Source organism: Hippocampus comes, unplaced genomic scaffold (genome assembly GCF_001891065.2).
Source record: "Hippocampus comes isolate QL1 unplaced genomic scaffold, H_comes_QL1_v1.1 scaffold463, whole genome shotgun sequence".
Taxonomy (NCBI): domain Eukaryota; kingdom Metazoa; phylum Chordata; class Actinopteri; order Syngnathiformes; family Syngnathidae; genus Hippocampus; species Hippocampus comes.
Window position 1 is genome coordinate 195998 of NW_017806181.1, and position 15090 is coordinate 211087.

General features: G+C 57.9%; 2 protein-coding genes across 2 annotated transcripts in view; one reads left to right on the forward strand and one right to left on the reverse strand.

The window, feature by feature from the left end:
- The window catches only part of tm2d1 (TM2 domain containing 1), a 3691-nt gene extending 1919 nt beyond the window's left edge, over positions 1 to 1772 (reverse strand). The window contains exons 1-5 of the mRNA XM_019855837.1: positions 1548 to 1772; positions 856 to 929; positions 555 to 663; positions 213 to 304; positions 30 to 103 (exon numbers count right to left, since the gene is read on the reverse strand). Of these exons, the coding sequence (XP_019711396.1) occupies positions 30 to 103; positions 213 to 304; positions 555 to 663; positions 856 to 929; positions 1548 to 1684 (486 nt within the window). The 5' untranslated portion in view covers positions 1685 to 1772. The remainder of the gene's footprint in view (positions 1 to 29; positions 104 to 212; positions 305 to 554; positions 664 to 855; positions 930 to 1547) is intronic.
- Positions 1773 to 1931: 159 nt separating this feature from the next.
- Positions 1932 to 15090, forward strand: part of patj (PATJ crumbs cell polarity complex component) — a 19503-nt gene continuing 6344 nt past the window's right edge. The window contains 23 exon segments of the mRNA XM_019855783.1: positions 1932 to 2466; positions 3636 to 3869; positions 5153 to 5332; positions 5510 to 5646; positions 5808 to 6243; positions 6319 to 6543; positions 6769 to 6871; positions 7131 to 7219; positions 7850 to 7979; positions 8127 to 8204; positions 8888 to 8949; positions 9155 to 9211; positions 9289 to 9423; positions 9877 to 10032; positions 10651 to 10761; positions 12163 to 12333; positions 12402 to 12578; positions 13027 to 13230; positions 13500 to 13639; positions 14205 to 14285; positions 14353 to 14424; positions 14494 to 14671; positions 14960 to 15070. Coding sequence (XP_019711342.1) covers positions 3636 to 3869; positions 5153 to 5332; positions 5510 to 5646; positions 5808 to 6243; positions 6319 to 6543; positions 6769 to 6871; positions 7131 to 7219; positions 7850 to 7979; positions 8127 to 8204; positions 8888 to 8949; positions 9155 to 9211; positions 9289 to 9423; positions 9877 to 10032; positions 10651 to 10761; positions 12163 to 12333; positions 12402 to 12578; positions 13027 to 13230; positions 13500 to 13639; positions 14205 to 14285; positions 14353 to 14424; positions 14494 to 14671; positions 14960 to 15070 — 3267 coding nt within the window. The 5' untranslated portion in view covers positions 1932 to 2466.

Here is a 15090-nt window from a genome sequence, read left to right on the forward strand (position 1 = left end):
GACGGCGGCGAGCGCGGCCCGCCACTGACCTGCATGGCGATGAGGATGAAGTCCACCAGCGTGCCGATGCCGCAGAAGCCCACCGTGCAGAACTTCAGCACGCCTGGCGCAAAGGCAGCACAAAGTCAACGGCAGCTTCCGCGCCCCCGACGGATTGATTTATGACTGCCGTTTGTGTCAAAGACAAAACACCAAACAAAGCGATGGCTTACCGAGCGCAGGGTAACCCAGGTAGAAGCGGTCGGCGCCCAGCCAGCCCAGGAAGAGCGACAACGCCACCGCCACCTTGTACGAGTAGCCGCTCCTGAAAGCACAACAGGTGGCACGCCAAAGGGTCGACGCGAGCGCACTCCAGTCTTCCGACGAGCCCCGAGGTTGCAAAACGACTCGGGACGCCAACGTCCAAAGGCTTTCTCCCCTAATCATCGATTGGACTCGGCCCAAAGAATCCGGATGCAAAATGCAAAGACCCTCATTGTACACCCCGAGGATGCGGGGGCCGGCACTCAGACCCTCCGGTGCCTCAAGCGGAGATGGAAAAAGCCCGTACTCACACGTTCCGACAGGGAATGCTGCGATTGAAGCCCACCTCCTCCCCGCTGAAGTGGAATTGCGTCCCGTTGGACAGGCGACAGGTGACGTTTGGAGCCGGAAGACACTCCACTAGACACAAACAAACACACACACACACACACGTGTTAGAAACTCCAGAGCGTGCTGCCGCGTGGGTGGTCTCCCTGGTTGCGAAGATGGCGAGAGGGCGCGGCACAGACCCCAGGCGGTGGCGTCTTGGCACTCCAGAGCGTGCTGCCATGTGGGTGGTCTCCCTGGTTGCGAAGATGGCGCGGCACAGACCCCAGGCGGTGGCGTCTTGGCAATTTTGGGGCTCCTGAGTGACCTCGTCGATCTTGGGATCGTGACACAAATACGTCAGCGGCGCCGTCAAGGATTGACCAAACGGGAAGTCACGTCAACATTTTAGCACGCTTTGTCAACCCTCCGGTGCACGATATTAAAACTATTATAGATGGCCATACGTCGCCTTCAAAGTGAGATCACACGAAAAGAGGTGCGACAATGAATCGATCAAATGAATTGCCCCCCCCCCCGCCCCGATTTGTGTCATCTTCTACGAAAGCAGACTGATTTGCTTTGTGTGTGTGTGTTTTAAACTAAGTCATTTACAAACATCGCCTTTTTTAAAATTCTACTCACCCCTCCCCATTTTTTTTTTAACAGATGAATATATTATCAACAGGATTATTAGTTCCAGCTCAACAGATTGTAATTGAAACAACATGAGCCAGGAAAAAAAAAACTCAATACGAGTCAAGGCTGACGCTCGCATCCGAGCTTTTTTTTACCGAATTATCTCGTGTCCAGTGTCAAAGGCTTTGCACAATGACGCAATGTCACACCGCGACATGTTTTTTTTTTTTACTTTTTGGGCTGTTCGCAGGTGACGGCTAAGCGACGTGCTAGCTCAACCTTAGCATAAAATCGACGTGCACGTCCGAGACGAGTAAAGCGAGTCATGGGAAGGATATTGTCCGAGTCTCAGGTTGTGGCAGCTGCCCACCTCCTCCGCAAACTCCGCCGCGACAATCGTCCACCGAAAAGACGCCCAACACAAGAAAAACAACAACATCGTCCCCGAGCCGGCGCACCAACAACACCGCGACATGGCGGCGTCTGTGACGTCACCAGGCACCACCTTCTAGGCTGTCGGGTGGGGTTGGGGGGCGGTAAGGACGTCACAAATTCAGCGTTATCCTCCTTCACTGGCAACATTTCAAGCGAACGTGCCCCCGCGTGGCTCTTCGAGTTCGTTGTGAGGTAAATGCTGAAGCTCTCCATTAAAACAGGGAAAGACATCGACGCGTGTGTTGGCGTTGCCGTGTCGTGTATTGAGAAGAGCGGCGGTGTTTCCCACAGCAGGTGAAGGCAGCATCGCGTCGTCCAAGTGAAACCGCTTCAAGTGAGTTTCGCGTCACTTTCGAGACCAAAGTTTCTGAAATAACTCGTCGCTTCTCTTCGCTCTTGTCTCGATGGCCACGTTGCGCGAGTGTCTTTTCCGCTTGGGAAAAACTCAAAACGAGACTTTTTTTTGGGGGGGGGGGCGTTGAGATCAGGTGGTTCGCATGCTAGCAGCTAGCCGACAAAGTTGTGAGACGACAGAAACTTTGCTTTTTCTTTCCAGCGTTCACACCAGTGGATGACTTTGTTCGTTTGTATTGTCTATTTTGTCTTTTTTTGTGTGAGTTTTTGTTCATCTCGTGTTCATGCACCTGTTGCTGCGAAGACAGTGACCCCGCCCATCGAAAACTCTGTCTGCGTGTCAATAGACGCATTCCAATGTTCGCTATTCGCTACGGTGAACTATTGACGAAGAGGACCATCAAATTGTTTGCTTTGTTGGACCCCCAGCCCCGCCCCCATCGACCTTCCCAATTCGCTTCCGCGTAGGTGAGTCGACCTGCGCGGTGCGCTTTGTTTGGCAGTGGCAGTGGCCCGGCCTGCAACAGACGTCAACAATTTTTAAATCGCCATCCGGAAGCTTTTTCATTTCGCCTTTTAAAGTGATAACGCTGACATGGTATATTTTAAAATGGTAGAATTCACAAAGTTCAAGTTTGAAGGTGAGGTGTGACATTTTAAGGTGCTCAGTGTCATGTCAAGTTCACGTTTCAACGGGATGAGGTTCACATTTGAAGTTACCCAACCGAGTTCATGTGCGGAGTGTCACGTTTGAACATGGTACGTTTACGTTTTGCATTCATCCAAATGGAAGGAAGCAATTCTCTCTGGTCGATGATGGAAGGAAGCCTTGGCAGATGGGCCTGTCCTCTTTTTTTTGTGTATTATCGGTCAATTACTAGATGCTTAAGTGTATCCAAAAAGAGCAAAGCTGGGTGTTTCAATAGATTGCATTTGCATTTTTTTCTCATGTAGTGACCTAACTCTGCTGCTCTTTGATAATATCGTCCAAAAATAAATTAGGGCCGGTGCTGGAGAAGAATTTCAACAAAGTCTCACATCCACACGACAGTGGGCTGCATGTGGTCGATTCACAGCTCAAGGCAGCACCGCCCCTCATAGCTGGCGCTTCCCTGGTGCTGTTGCTTGAAAGTGGAGGCTCTTCAGCCAGCCAGTCGATCTCGCAAGTCATGGGCGGAGATAGTTGCTGTGAGGGCGGGATTAAGTGAAGGTCATCGCATTCCGTCATGCTAACAGTCGATCCCAATCAGCCATTCTCAACCTGTGGTACGGCGTCAAGAAATCACTCAAGTAAAGTCTTGCAACTCGACCTCCCGTTGAAGTTGGCGCATCATCCCTCCATCCGTTATCCGAGTCGCCTCTCCTGCTCGAGGCTCGCGGGCGTGCCGGCGACGATTCCGGCCATCATCGGGCAGCAGGCGGGGCGCACCCTCAACCGGTTGCCAACTACCCCCATTGCCGGTTATTGAGGTCCCCTTTGGGGAATATTTTGTAGATGTAAGACAAAGTCTCTTATCAGGAGTATTGGAGAGCACCGAGTGGGCTTGACGTTGCTTTGAGGATGCGTTTCTGTCGTTTTCAAAGTCATTCGTTTGCCGCGGATGAATCGAGCGTCTTTTCTTGCAGAGCCGCGCGGGATGCCGGACAAGGCCGGCCCGGGTCCAGTTTGGCCGGCGCCCGCCGGGGCGGTGTCCCCCGGCGAGTGTCGGCGGGCGGCGGCGGCCCTCGAGCGTCTGGGGGCCAAGCTCATCGAGGAGGAGGAGTGGCGGGGCCACGTGGGCCGCGTGGCGGCACTCCGGGAGACCTTGGACAGCCCGCTCTTCGCGCACGTGCTCGCTTTGCAGAGCGCCGTCGCCCACCTCAAGGAGCAGGTACGCACGATGTCCACACCATCGTGTGTGTGGGCGTGTCTGTGTGTGTCGCATGCATGCGTGTGTGTATGAATGTGCGTGTCTGTGTGCACGTTTAGCCTTGCTAGCATTAAGCTAAAGTGACTTAGAGAGCAGAGCAATATGGTTGACTTGAAGTGAGTTCACCGCCGTCAAACACGTACAGCGCTTCTCAAGGCAAAAAGAAAAAGATGGCCCACATCTTCCAAAAACTCAAATCACTCTTATCTCAAGGCAGATACGCGGCTTCACAGTGAGCATGTACGTTAGCTCGGCACGAAAGAGATGTGATGTCACTTGACCGCGTTGGAGGCGTACGCCCGTTAGATGAGGCGCGCGTCCCGTTTCCGTCTTGGGCGCGGCGCTGGACCTCGCCGATAAACAATGGCGGGTCCAAATTAAGATAATGGCGGGCTTCATATTGTAAGTGGCGCCAAGGTCGCGACGGGTGTCGGCGACTCGATGTACTGTAATTCTATGAAGGCGTCGGCGGCACTTTATTTATGGTTGGCCTCCCCGGCGCCGATCAATCACACTTTAATACCCGCCGTCCCGCTTTGACAAACGGCTCGGTCGCCTGGGCGCTCGGTCGCCGCCGCCCCCCGCCCGACGACACAAAGTGAGAGGAAAGGTCATTCATACATTACCTGTAGGGAAGGCATTGATTTTTTTACATGCGCACTTTGTGTGTGGGCGCGTGCACGTGCGTGCGCACACGCTAAAGGTGGTGTGTTTTGGTGTTGGCGAGTATGTGTGCATGTGAGGGAGTTTGGATGTCTTTGACGAGTGAATGTGAGTGTATTTGCATGAGTCTTGAGTTGAATTTATCAGTTTGTGTGTGTGTGTGTGTGTGTGTGTGGGGTTGCAAGTGAGGGTTGAGTTGAATTTGTTGGCGTGATTTGAGCACTTGCTGCACTGCAACACAATGGAGACATTGAGTCGAACCAATTTCTTGAGTGCTTGTCTTCTTTATCCTCTGCGAGGAGTTGGGCTGTCCACCTGCCCTATGCTGCCCCCAGGTGGCCAAGCACAATGGGCCGTCCATTGGATTCAAAGTGGGACCCAAAAAAAAAAAAAAAATTCATTCCGTTTGACGACATCACGACTGCGCTGCAGGATTTGGTCAAGCGTGTTGTTCTGCAGACCAAATGAGGCCGGAACGGATAAATGGCATTCGCAATCTCTTGGGAGGGAACGGCGACTTGAGTTGCGAGCGTCTGCCTTTGTGGCCTCACGGCCTGCCGTCCTCCTTCCCGCCTCTCCAGTTAAGTACGCCGCTTCCGGAGGGCAGCCGGCGCTCGGGCTTTGCGCCGAACAGCGCGTCCGCGGCCAGCCGCGCCTCGCCCCCGTCCTCGGCCGTCCCGACCGACGACTCGGCCGCGCTCGTCCTCGAGGCCCCTCCTTCGCCCGACCGCCTTCACCGGTGGATCGCGGCCGTGGCCGCGGTGAGTACCGCGCAAACCCTCAATGTGGTCACGTGATGAGCGCAAATCGTGCATGCGTGCGTTTGCATCCTTGCCTGTCCGTACGATGGTTTGTGTGTGTTTGTGAAAGTGCGTTGGTGATTGTTTTATTTTGGTGTTTACCGTGTGGGCACGCGGCGCGGCGGGTCCCAACTTCAGGGTCGGCCGACGGAGCGCGTGCATCTGACGCGTCCGGCGTCAGGCGGTCTGGGCTTCAGCGTGGCGGGCCTCCACCCGGGAAGCGGCGGTCCCGACGTCTTCGTCAAACACATCCAGCCCGGAGGCGTCGCTGACAGGTGACGCTCGGCCAGCCGGGCCTGCCTTCTTCCACAATTTTCACCCCAGTTCACACGAGGGAAGGGAACAATGCTGGCGCTCGTTGATGCTCATACAGCCAAGGGTTAACCGCTTTAAATTCCGCCAGCGCATTTTGATGGCCTTGCGTCTGCTCGGACAGGGACGGGCGCCTGCAGGTGCTCGATCAGATCCTGGTGATCAACGGGCGCCCCCTGGAGGCGGGCATGAGTCGGCGTCAGGCGTTGGCTTGGCTGCAGATGCCCCGCCCCACGGTGGACTTGACGGTCGCCAGGGACCGCCCCCCCGGGGACACGCCGCCGCAGACGTCACTCCCATCGTGTTCACCGCCCGCCGCCGCCGCCGACGTCAACGCCGTAAGACGAGCTCAACCTCACATTTCAACATCAAACGGCCCCCCGGCCGTCGGCCCGTCTCCGACGAGAGATCGCGGCGTGACCTTCTCCGAGGCCGAGTGGGCTCACGCGGAAGAGATCCAGCTGCTCAACGACGGCTCGGGCCTGGGCTTTGGCATCGTGGGCGGGAAGACCGCCGGCGTGGTGGTCCGGACGCTCGTCGGGGGCGGCGCCGCCGACAGGGTACGTGCGCGGCGCGCGCTTCTTTCCTCTTCCTCCTCCGCTCCTTCTCTCCTGCTCACGCGGCGCTCCGATCAGGACGGGCGCCTGCGCCCGGGCGACCGCATCCTTCGCATCGGTGCCACGCCCACCGACGGGCTCAGCAGCGACGAGGTGGTCCAGGTGCTGCGAGCGTGCGGGAGTCGGGTGACCATGCTGGTCGCCAGGGGCCGGGGCGGTCAGAAGAGCAAATCCCCTCCGCCGCCGCCCGACTCCGCCCCCGTGTCGTTCCCTCGGCAGCCCCGGCGCCGGCCCGACAAGACGGTGAGCGGCCGTGACGTCCTCTTCCCCGCCTCCTCCATCCCACTTCCCGCCGCGGAGTTGACTTCCTCCTTGCCGACCCCTCCTTTCTGCTCCCCACCTTCCGGTGAGCGGGCGGGACTCGCCCCCAGTCCCCGCCGCTCCCTCCGACCACCGACTCGCGCCTTCCTTTTTGCCGCTTCCTCTTTCCCCGCCGCTCGCTTCCCACTTTGCGCCTTTGCGTTTCAGCCCAACCTGGACGGCTACGAGATACACGAGGTTCCGCTCACCAAGAAAGACGGAGAAAGCCTCGGAATCTCCATCATTGGACAAAACCCCCTCACCAGTCACGGTAGCCCGCCTCACCGCGTCCCCTCGCCCTTTTCTCTTCTTACTTCTTCCTAGGATACCACCTGTACATTTACCACGGTAAGATGTGCTCTGTCAGCGCTGTACGACCCCCCCATGTTCCACTTGGGCGAGCTAGCCAGGGGGACGAGCTAAGTCTTCTCCCTCCTCTTCTTTCTTCTTTGTTGAGCCGAGGTTCAAGTTTTCGGAAGCGTAGCATCCGGGCCCATCTCTTCACGGTGGTGTTGTCCTTCTCCTGACAGATGCGGTGGGCGTGTTCATCAAGCACGTGGTCCCGGGCAGCGCCGCCCATCACAGCGGCAACATCAGAGTTCAAGACCGACTCATTGCCGTAAGAAGACCGCCGCCGCCGACGCTGTGTCGATGTCATCATTGTTCTGTCCGCGTTGGCCATCGTCATCCTAACCGCTATCAAGTCGCACCTTGAACAAGTTGAGTTTGTTGGGTGACCACGCGCGCAACGCCAGTCGTCTTTCCCCTGACTGAAATGAATTAAATCCCTCCCATTGCCCCCCGCCCCCCCAAACCCCCCCCCACCGTTTCACAACAACTGCATACAAACTACATCCAACATATGTTGTTCTTTCTTCTTCTTCTGTGATACCTGTTGGCGTTTGGCGAAGCAACTTAATGATGCCGTCGTGCCGCCAACTGAAATTGTCCTTGCGCCGCATGGAAACCAAAGACTTGATGCCAGCTGTGAAGTTTGCTGGCGCTCTCTAGCGGCGGGGGTCTGAAGTGCGCTCCTCTCCAATTTCTCCGTTCCCCAGACATACATTTCAAGAAAGAAAGAAAGAAAAAAAAAAACAGGCACCTCGAATAACTTATCGTATTGTTAGCGCGGCGCTAGTCACGATGCTTTCCGACAGCCTTACAAGATGGCCAACTCGCTTGCGCTGAGGGATCGTCAAGGCGGATGCAGCGCCGTGGTGACGCCCGCGTTTGTCTTGTGCTCGTCCAGCTGGACGGTGTCAGCCTCCACGGTCTGACCAATCAGGAAGTCGTGGAGGTCATGAAACGGACGGGACGCACCGTGCTCCTCACGCTCGTCCGTAGGAACAACAACGCCGCCGAAAGGTCCCTGGACAGAGGTAGCTAACCCCAGCGCCGCCTGTGGTTGTGTTGTGTCATTACCCTACGTGCGCGAGTGTGTGTGTGTTTCGGGGTGGGGGGGTTCCCGTATTTTTGTTCTTCTATTTGTGTGTAATACTATCTCTGATGGTGTGTGTGTTTTTCAGTGGAGTCTTCTCGTGGGTCACTGCGAAGGTCACCAGACTTCAAGACGACGTATTTGGACACACACAACTCAAGCAGCAGTGAGCGCATGCACACACACACACACACCCACACACACACACACACACACACACACACACACACAAGGTTTGGTAGTCGGTCTGCTTACTTTGTCGTGATTGGCACCTCTCCCCCTCAAAGCCACAAGATGGTGGCAAACACTACGTTAAATGAAACTCCTCCACCTGCTTCAACACAGTTCCTTGCAAGATACCACAAGACGGTGCGCCATCTAGAGGTTAACCTCTACTTACCGCACATTCCGGCAGTGTCCGAAAAATGGCGGACTCGCGAGGGAGGGAGGGATTCCCCGGACAGCCTTTCAAGTCGAAGTTTGCTGCTGGCCGAAGGCGTTTCCATTCTTGCTTGCGAATGTGCCCGCTAGCCGTTGGCGCACGGCGCAGTGCGGATGCACGAGCTTTTTTATTCTTCTCAATGCCAAAGATTAATGATGGCCCGGCCGCGTTTAGCAATGCTAATTTAATCTAGAGTGCTGCCATTTTTTTATTTTTTGTGGTGAGCTCAGCAGCGGACCGACATCAGCTTGAACCAGGTTACCATAGCAACCGCGGCTCACCTTAAGCGAGATGGAGCATTCGACACCGCACAAGAAATACGGCGCCAGTGTGTTTTATTTGCCAATTTTGGGCTGTCCGTTGTTGCGCACGCGCATGTGTGATTTCCTCGTCCGGTTTGTGTGCAGCTCCTGAGGCGGCTCTGAAGGCCAAGTGGCAGCGGGCTCTCGGTCCAAACCACCAAGTCCTGGTGAGACGCGACGAGTGTTCTCAGCGAACCCCCGTCCCCCTTCCGACACACTCGTGTCAAAGGCAAACGGTCAGCGGAGCCGCAGATCGTAGCCGTAGCGGCCCGAGCTCATTGCCCAATTTACCTGCCGGCGGCAGGCCAGAGTCAGTCGGAGGGTTGCTCAATGAATTGTTGCACGGGTGAGACTCGAAGGCCCTTCTTTCAGGTGGTCAAGTTGCATCCCGCGATTGAGGACCACGCCCAGCCGCAGAGGTCCTCCAAGGTGACGCACGCGGGTGGCCCGATTTCCTCCCGCGTGATGTCACGCGACGTGACGTGACGTGTCGCGTTTGCCCGCAGCTCCTTCCCGTCCACACGCTTCGCCTGGGCCTGGAGTTGGACTCGTTCGACGGCCACCACTACCTCTCCTGCGTGGTGCCCGGAGGCCCCGTGGACAAAGATGGCGTCCTGAGAGCAGAGGACGAGCTGCTGGAGGTGAACGCGCAAAATTGGTCCTCAGCCGGCGGGCCCCTGAGCTGGAAACGCGACCTCCGGTTGGGGAGTTTGGGGGGATTTGAGGCGCCCTCCGGACGATGTATTTTTTGCTTTCTGCGCGAGCCCGAAAAATCAGGCTGCGCCGCTCGCAGCGCCCGCGTGGGCGTGTCGCTTCCTGGGCCCGGCACCCGGTGCAAGATAAGTTGCGATTCATTGATGAATGAATGAGTTGTCAAATGGCCTTCCCTTGGCTTTCAGGACGGCCGTGACAATTTGCATGGCAACAAAAGCGCCCTCTTTGTTGCCCGTCCAACATCAGCGCGTACCTTGCAGGTGAACCAGGTGCCGGCTTGGCTTTCAGGACGGCCCTGACAATTTGCATGCCAACAAAAGCGCCGGCCCCATCCGAGCTTCCTCTTTGTTGCCCATCCAACATCAGCGCGTACCTTGCAGGTGAACCAGGTGCCGCTGTGCGGAAAGTCTCGTCGGGAGGTGCTGTCCTTCCTCAAGGAGGCGCCGCCGCCTTTTACGCTGGTCTGCTGCCGACAGCTGACGTCCGACTCAGAAGCCGAAAAAGAGTCGGAACGACGCGGACGCGGCGTGGATGACGTAGGTCGTCGCTTGCGATTGATAATATCGTTGGAATGAGTTGGACTTGATTGGTTGGGGGAAGGGGGGTGGCAAACGTGTTTTGAAATTTGTCATTTGCTTTTTCCTGCGCACAAAAAAAAAAAAAATCGTTTCAAATTTGAAATCAGATGTTTCTCAAATCGAGATTCACTTCCTGGTCCAGTCGCTCCGCCGCGATTCGAATCAGTCCATCAGTTCCTTTTCTGCAATGTCCCATTTTGAAGTCAAGCAAAGCAAATGGACATGATTATTTGGTTTTTTTTTCTTTTTTTTCAAATTGGTTTGAGCGAACGAGTCATCGGCAGACGAACGTCTTCGTGAAGTTAAGCGAGTGAGCCGCAACCCAAGGGCCCCTTCAAAGTTGCGACCGTTTCAGTTTGAGTTTGCCAGTCGGAGATGAAGCCGGCGACAGCAAGTGCAGCGGCTCACTTGGTCTTCCATCTTCCTCCCGCGCACAGGAGGCGGCCGACTGGTTCACCTTAATTCCTTCTCCCGTCCGAATATATCCCCCTGCCCCCTTTAAGCAAACTTCGAACACGGTCGCGCTCGCGTCTGACGAACAGGCGGACGCTGAACACGAGAGCGATGTGCCGGCAGGAATCGGAGGAGGAAGGTGGCGAGCTGGCCCTGTGGTCTTCTGAGGTGGACGTGTTGGAGCTCCGCAAGGAAGCCGGCCAAGGCCTGGGCTTCAGCATTCTGGACTACCAGGTACCCGGCCCGCCGCAACGTGGTTCCACGTGGCTCGGCGCGGCCTCCCCTCCGTCCCTGCGCACTCGGAGCTCTTCGTCTGTCGGCGCGGTTTCCCCCCGCCCCGCCCCCCTCCTCCACCTCCAAGCTGAGGGGCCGGAGAGAGTGTAGTTTGGCGCGCTCAAGCTCTTGGCAGAAAATTGGCGTTTGCAAAATGAAGTAGGCGGAGCGTCATCACCTGTAGCCATCTCGCCGCTTCCAAAAATACAAAAAGTTGGCACGCCGAGCCGGCCTCGACCCGAGCCGCGCTCCCCCGACGACGCTAGCGGGGGGGAGCGCCGCCGCGCGCGCGTCTACGTAGGTGCGCGCGCGCCCGCTGTATGCAGCGGGCATACAGCGGCGTTCAACAAAAGTTTGGCACTTGCGTGGCTTCCTGCCTGGGCTGCAAACTTGCGAGTGCCCGCCAGACAACGCCAAGGTTTCTGCGCAAGTGCACACCAACACCTCCTTCCATCACGACCGCAGGTGGCAAAAGTACGAGCGGAGAAACGGAGAAACTTTTTTTTTTTTTGAATGGACGTACGTAGTGTAGAAAATGATTTGACGGTCAATTATTTCCGGAAAAGGCCCCCAGTCGTTTTTTCACTTGCAAAGTACGGAAGTGGATTGCTGCCATCCTACAACAAGCCAAAAAAGGAAGAGCATCCGTTTCAGGCCATAAAGTTGACTTGAATGTGTCCCCGTAGAGCCTTCGCACGTACGTACCAAGTGATTGCGGTGTCGCCCCTGAAAACGGCTTCATCCGGAGCAAATCGAACCCTGCTCAGGAGGTGGTTAAAAAAAATGGACTCCGGAGTAAATGCTAGTTTGCGACGCAGCACCGATATAAAATGGGACGTGTGAACGCAACGGGGGTGGACTCGCCTAGCGTGAGAAGAGTTGATTACATACGGGTAGAAAAAAAAAAAATCCCAATTTGGTGACTCGGCGATTGTCAACACAGCCAGTTTCGTGTTTTTCGGGGGCTTCGTCGTCTTCAGCCCAGCGTCAACGGAGCGGCGCGCGGCGGCATCGGCAAAGAGCCGTCGAGCAATCGGAAAGCCTTCCGACATTCGCTCGGACGCTTTGGGCCGTCGCCGACGTCACTCGATGAATGGTTGCGATGGGACCGCGAGTTCGGTCGCCCGGACGGAGGCTCTCCGCCCGACGGCCACGTCCCTGAGCTCGCCGGCGCGCCGCCCGCAAACGCCGCGCTTGACGACGAGGCGGCGTTTTCCTCATCCGGCTGGAGGGCCTGAGCCTGGAGCGGGCCGTGAGCGTCCTCAAGGGGGCGCCGGCCGGCGCAGTGCGGCTGGGCCTGCGCAAGCCGCTGCCGGCCGAGCTCGCCGGCACGCCGTTTTCCTCTTTTTGTTTTGTCTTCAGGACCCTTTGGACCCCGGCGGCTGCGTGATGGTGATCCGCTCGCTGGTGGCGGGCGGCGCGGCCGAGCGCGCCGGCGCTCTGCTTCCCGGCGACCAGTTGGTTTCCGTCAACGGCATGAGATGCCGCCGCCTCCTTCGCCCGTTGCTCTTTTCGCACCTCCTTCCTCTTCCGGCACCTTTCTGTCGTGCTTCCTTCTTTCGTCCTTGCCTACTTTTTTTCTTCTATTTTCCTTCCTTCAGGCTTTCCTTCTTTCCTCCCGCCTGGACTTTACGGACTCGATTGCGGACGAGGGCCCGTTCCGCGCCGGCCCAACGTGGGGAGCGAAAGCTGGACCGGAATCCAGTGCCAAAGTGGCCCGCATCCCTTTCACCTTCTATCCGCCTCCCTCCTCCTCTCCTTCTTCATCCCCCTCCCCCGTCTGTCCCCCTCGTCCTGCTCGCGCGCCACGAGAGTCGCTGAGTCAGCCGGATGTCGGGACGCGGCAAAGTGCTCCATCAGCTTGACGACATCGCTGCACTCTTAAGTGGAGTGGGTGCGGCGGCGGGGGCGGGGGCGGGGGTGCCGTCCCGGTCCACGGCTACCGCAGTATTAGGTCACCGCAGGAAAGGGTTGCGCGACGTGACTTCCTCTTTGATTCCGTCTCACGTGTTGCTCGGCAGCGCCGCAAAAGCTGGCAAGCTGCGCTCGAGACCGCCGGCTAAATTGCACACCGGGCTCGTCGGGAATGAGCCGACGACGGGCCGTCGTTCCCGACTTGCCGGTCTTCCGTGTTGCGGTCACGCCGAGCACGCGTTTGCTTTGGCCTCGCTCGATGGGCGACTTTTCCACGTCGCTCGCTCGCTCGCTCACGTGAGCTCCTCGCAGGGTTCGGCCCTCGGCCCAGCGGAGGAGGAGGCGGGGCTCGCCGAGACCGCCGGCCCTCCGCCGGCCCCGTCTTCCCTGACGTCCGACCCCGCCGAGGAAGAGGAGGACGAGGGCGGGGAGATGGCGGTGGACGACGACGAGACGGAGACGACGGCGCCCCCTTGGTGGGAGCGGTGGAAGGCGGCGTCCTCGGACACGCAACAGGCCAGTTGCAACTTTTCGCCCGCCGCCGTCGCTCGTCCAAATGCCCGCCCGAGCCTGCGGCGAAGCGTTTTTCCCGTTTCTCTTTCCGACCCCGGATAAATGTCCAAGCCGTGCAAAATGACGCGCAGGGCGAGGTCACTTTGGTCAAATAGAAACCCAATGTCGAAAAAGGGGGCTTGTCACGGGGTGCCCCCTTTCGCCGTGCCGCAAACTGGCTTTTGCCAGCGGGAGACCTCGCCACTCATCCGCTCTTTGCGTTTGCCTTGCAGACCAAAGACGGACAACTTCCTGGTGAGCCGGATCCACGTTTGACTTTGATTTCGCCAGCCATAAACTCAATGCAAAACGCGCGCGCAGGCCCAGGCGGCGACGCCGAGGCCGACTCGGAACTCAGCGGTACAGACACCGAGTGAGTCCTCCCCTCCCCGGCTTACTGTCGTCTATGCCGCCGTCTGGTGGTGAGCTCGCTCACGTGAGCTCCTCGCAGGGTTCGGCCCTCGGCCCAGCGGAGGAGGAGGCGGGGCTCGCCGAGACCGCCGGCCCTCCGCCGGCCCCGTCTTCTCTTTCCGACCCCGGATAAATGTCCAAGCCGTGCAAAATGACGCGCAGGGCGAGGTCACTTTGGTCAAATAGAAACCCAATGTCGAAAAAGGGGGCTTGTCACGGGGTGCCCCCTTTCGCCGTGCCGCAAACTGGCTTTTGCCAGCGGGAGACCTCGCCACTCATCCGCTCTTTGCGTTTGCCTTGCAGACCAAAGACGGACAACTTCCTGGTGAGCCGGATCCACGTTTGACTTTGATTTCGCCAGCCATAAACTCAATGCAAAACGCGCGCGCAGGCCCAGGCGGCGACGCCGAGGCCGACTCGGAACTCAGCGGTACAGACACCGAGTGAGTCCTCCCCTCCCCGGCTTACTGTCGTCTATGCCGCCGTCTGGTGGTGATTTTGTCGACTGCTCGCGTTTGTCGCCGCAGGTCCGTCGTCAGGATGATTGACGCTGAGAAGCGGAGGAGGCGCAGTCACGGAGGATTCTCTGCTGCCAGAAGAGGGGGCGGGTGAGTCGCGGTGGGAGACGCGCCGACCGTGCGCGCCATCTTGCTCAGTGTGTGTGCGTGTGTGCAGGGAGCTTCCAGAGCGCGAACAGGGCGAAGGTGAGGAAACTCCTCGCTTCAGTCACTGGGGACCACCGCGCAGGTAATGCCCCCTCACCCCCCGGCGGACATTCAAGCCAAGCGGCCATTTTGGTGACACGTGCGCGCGCAGGGTGGAGGTACGCCCCGAGGCGGGCGAGTCGCTGGGCCTGAGCATCGTGGGCGGCCATCACGTCATCAAGCGTCTGAGGAACGGCGAAGAACTCAAGGGGATCTTCATCAAGCAGGTACTCCGCGGAAGTCCCGCCCACGCCACCCGTGCCCTCAAGACCGGGGACAAGATCCTGCAGGTACCTCCTGTGTAGCCCCACCACTCCTTCGCCCCCCCTCCCCCCCTCCTCCTTTTCCAACTTTCTTTGCTTGTCACTGCTGCTTCTCTCTTTTCATTTGATGCGGTTGACTGAGGCCCAGTCGACTTTGTGCACGGAAACGTGACTCGCAGAGGGCCAGTCTACTTCCTGCACCTGTGGGCCCAGTCTCATTTCTTCTTCTTCTTCTTCTGATATCGTACAATCATGCGCTGCAGGTGAAACGCAATGCAAAAATCTTAAGTTGTGCGTGTGTGCGCGTGCGCTCAGGTGTCGGGTGTGGACCTACGAGCTGCCAGTCATGAAGAGGCGGTCCACGCCATCAAATCAGCTGGGAGTCCCGTGGTCTTCGTCGTCCAGAGTCTGTCTGCTAACCCGCGAGTATGTGCGACCCCCCCCCC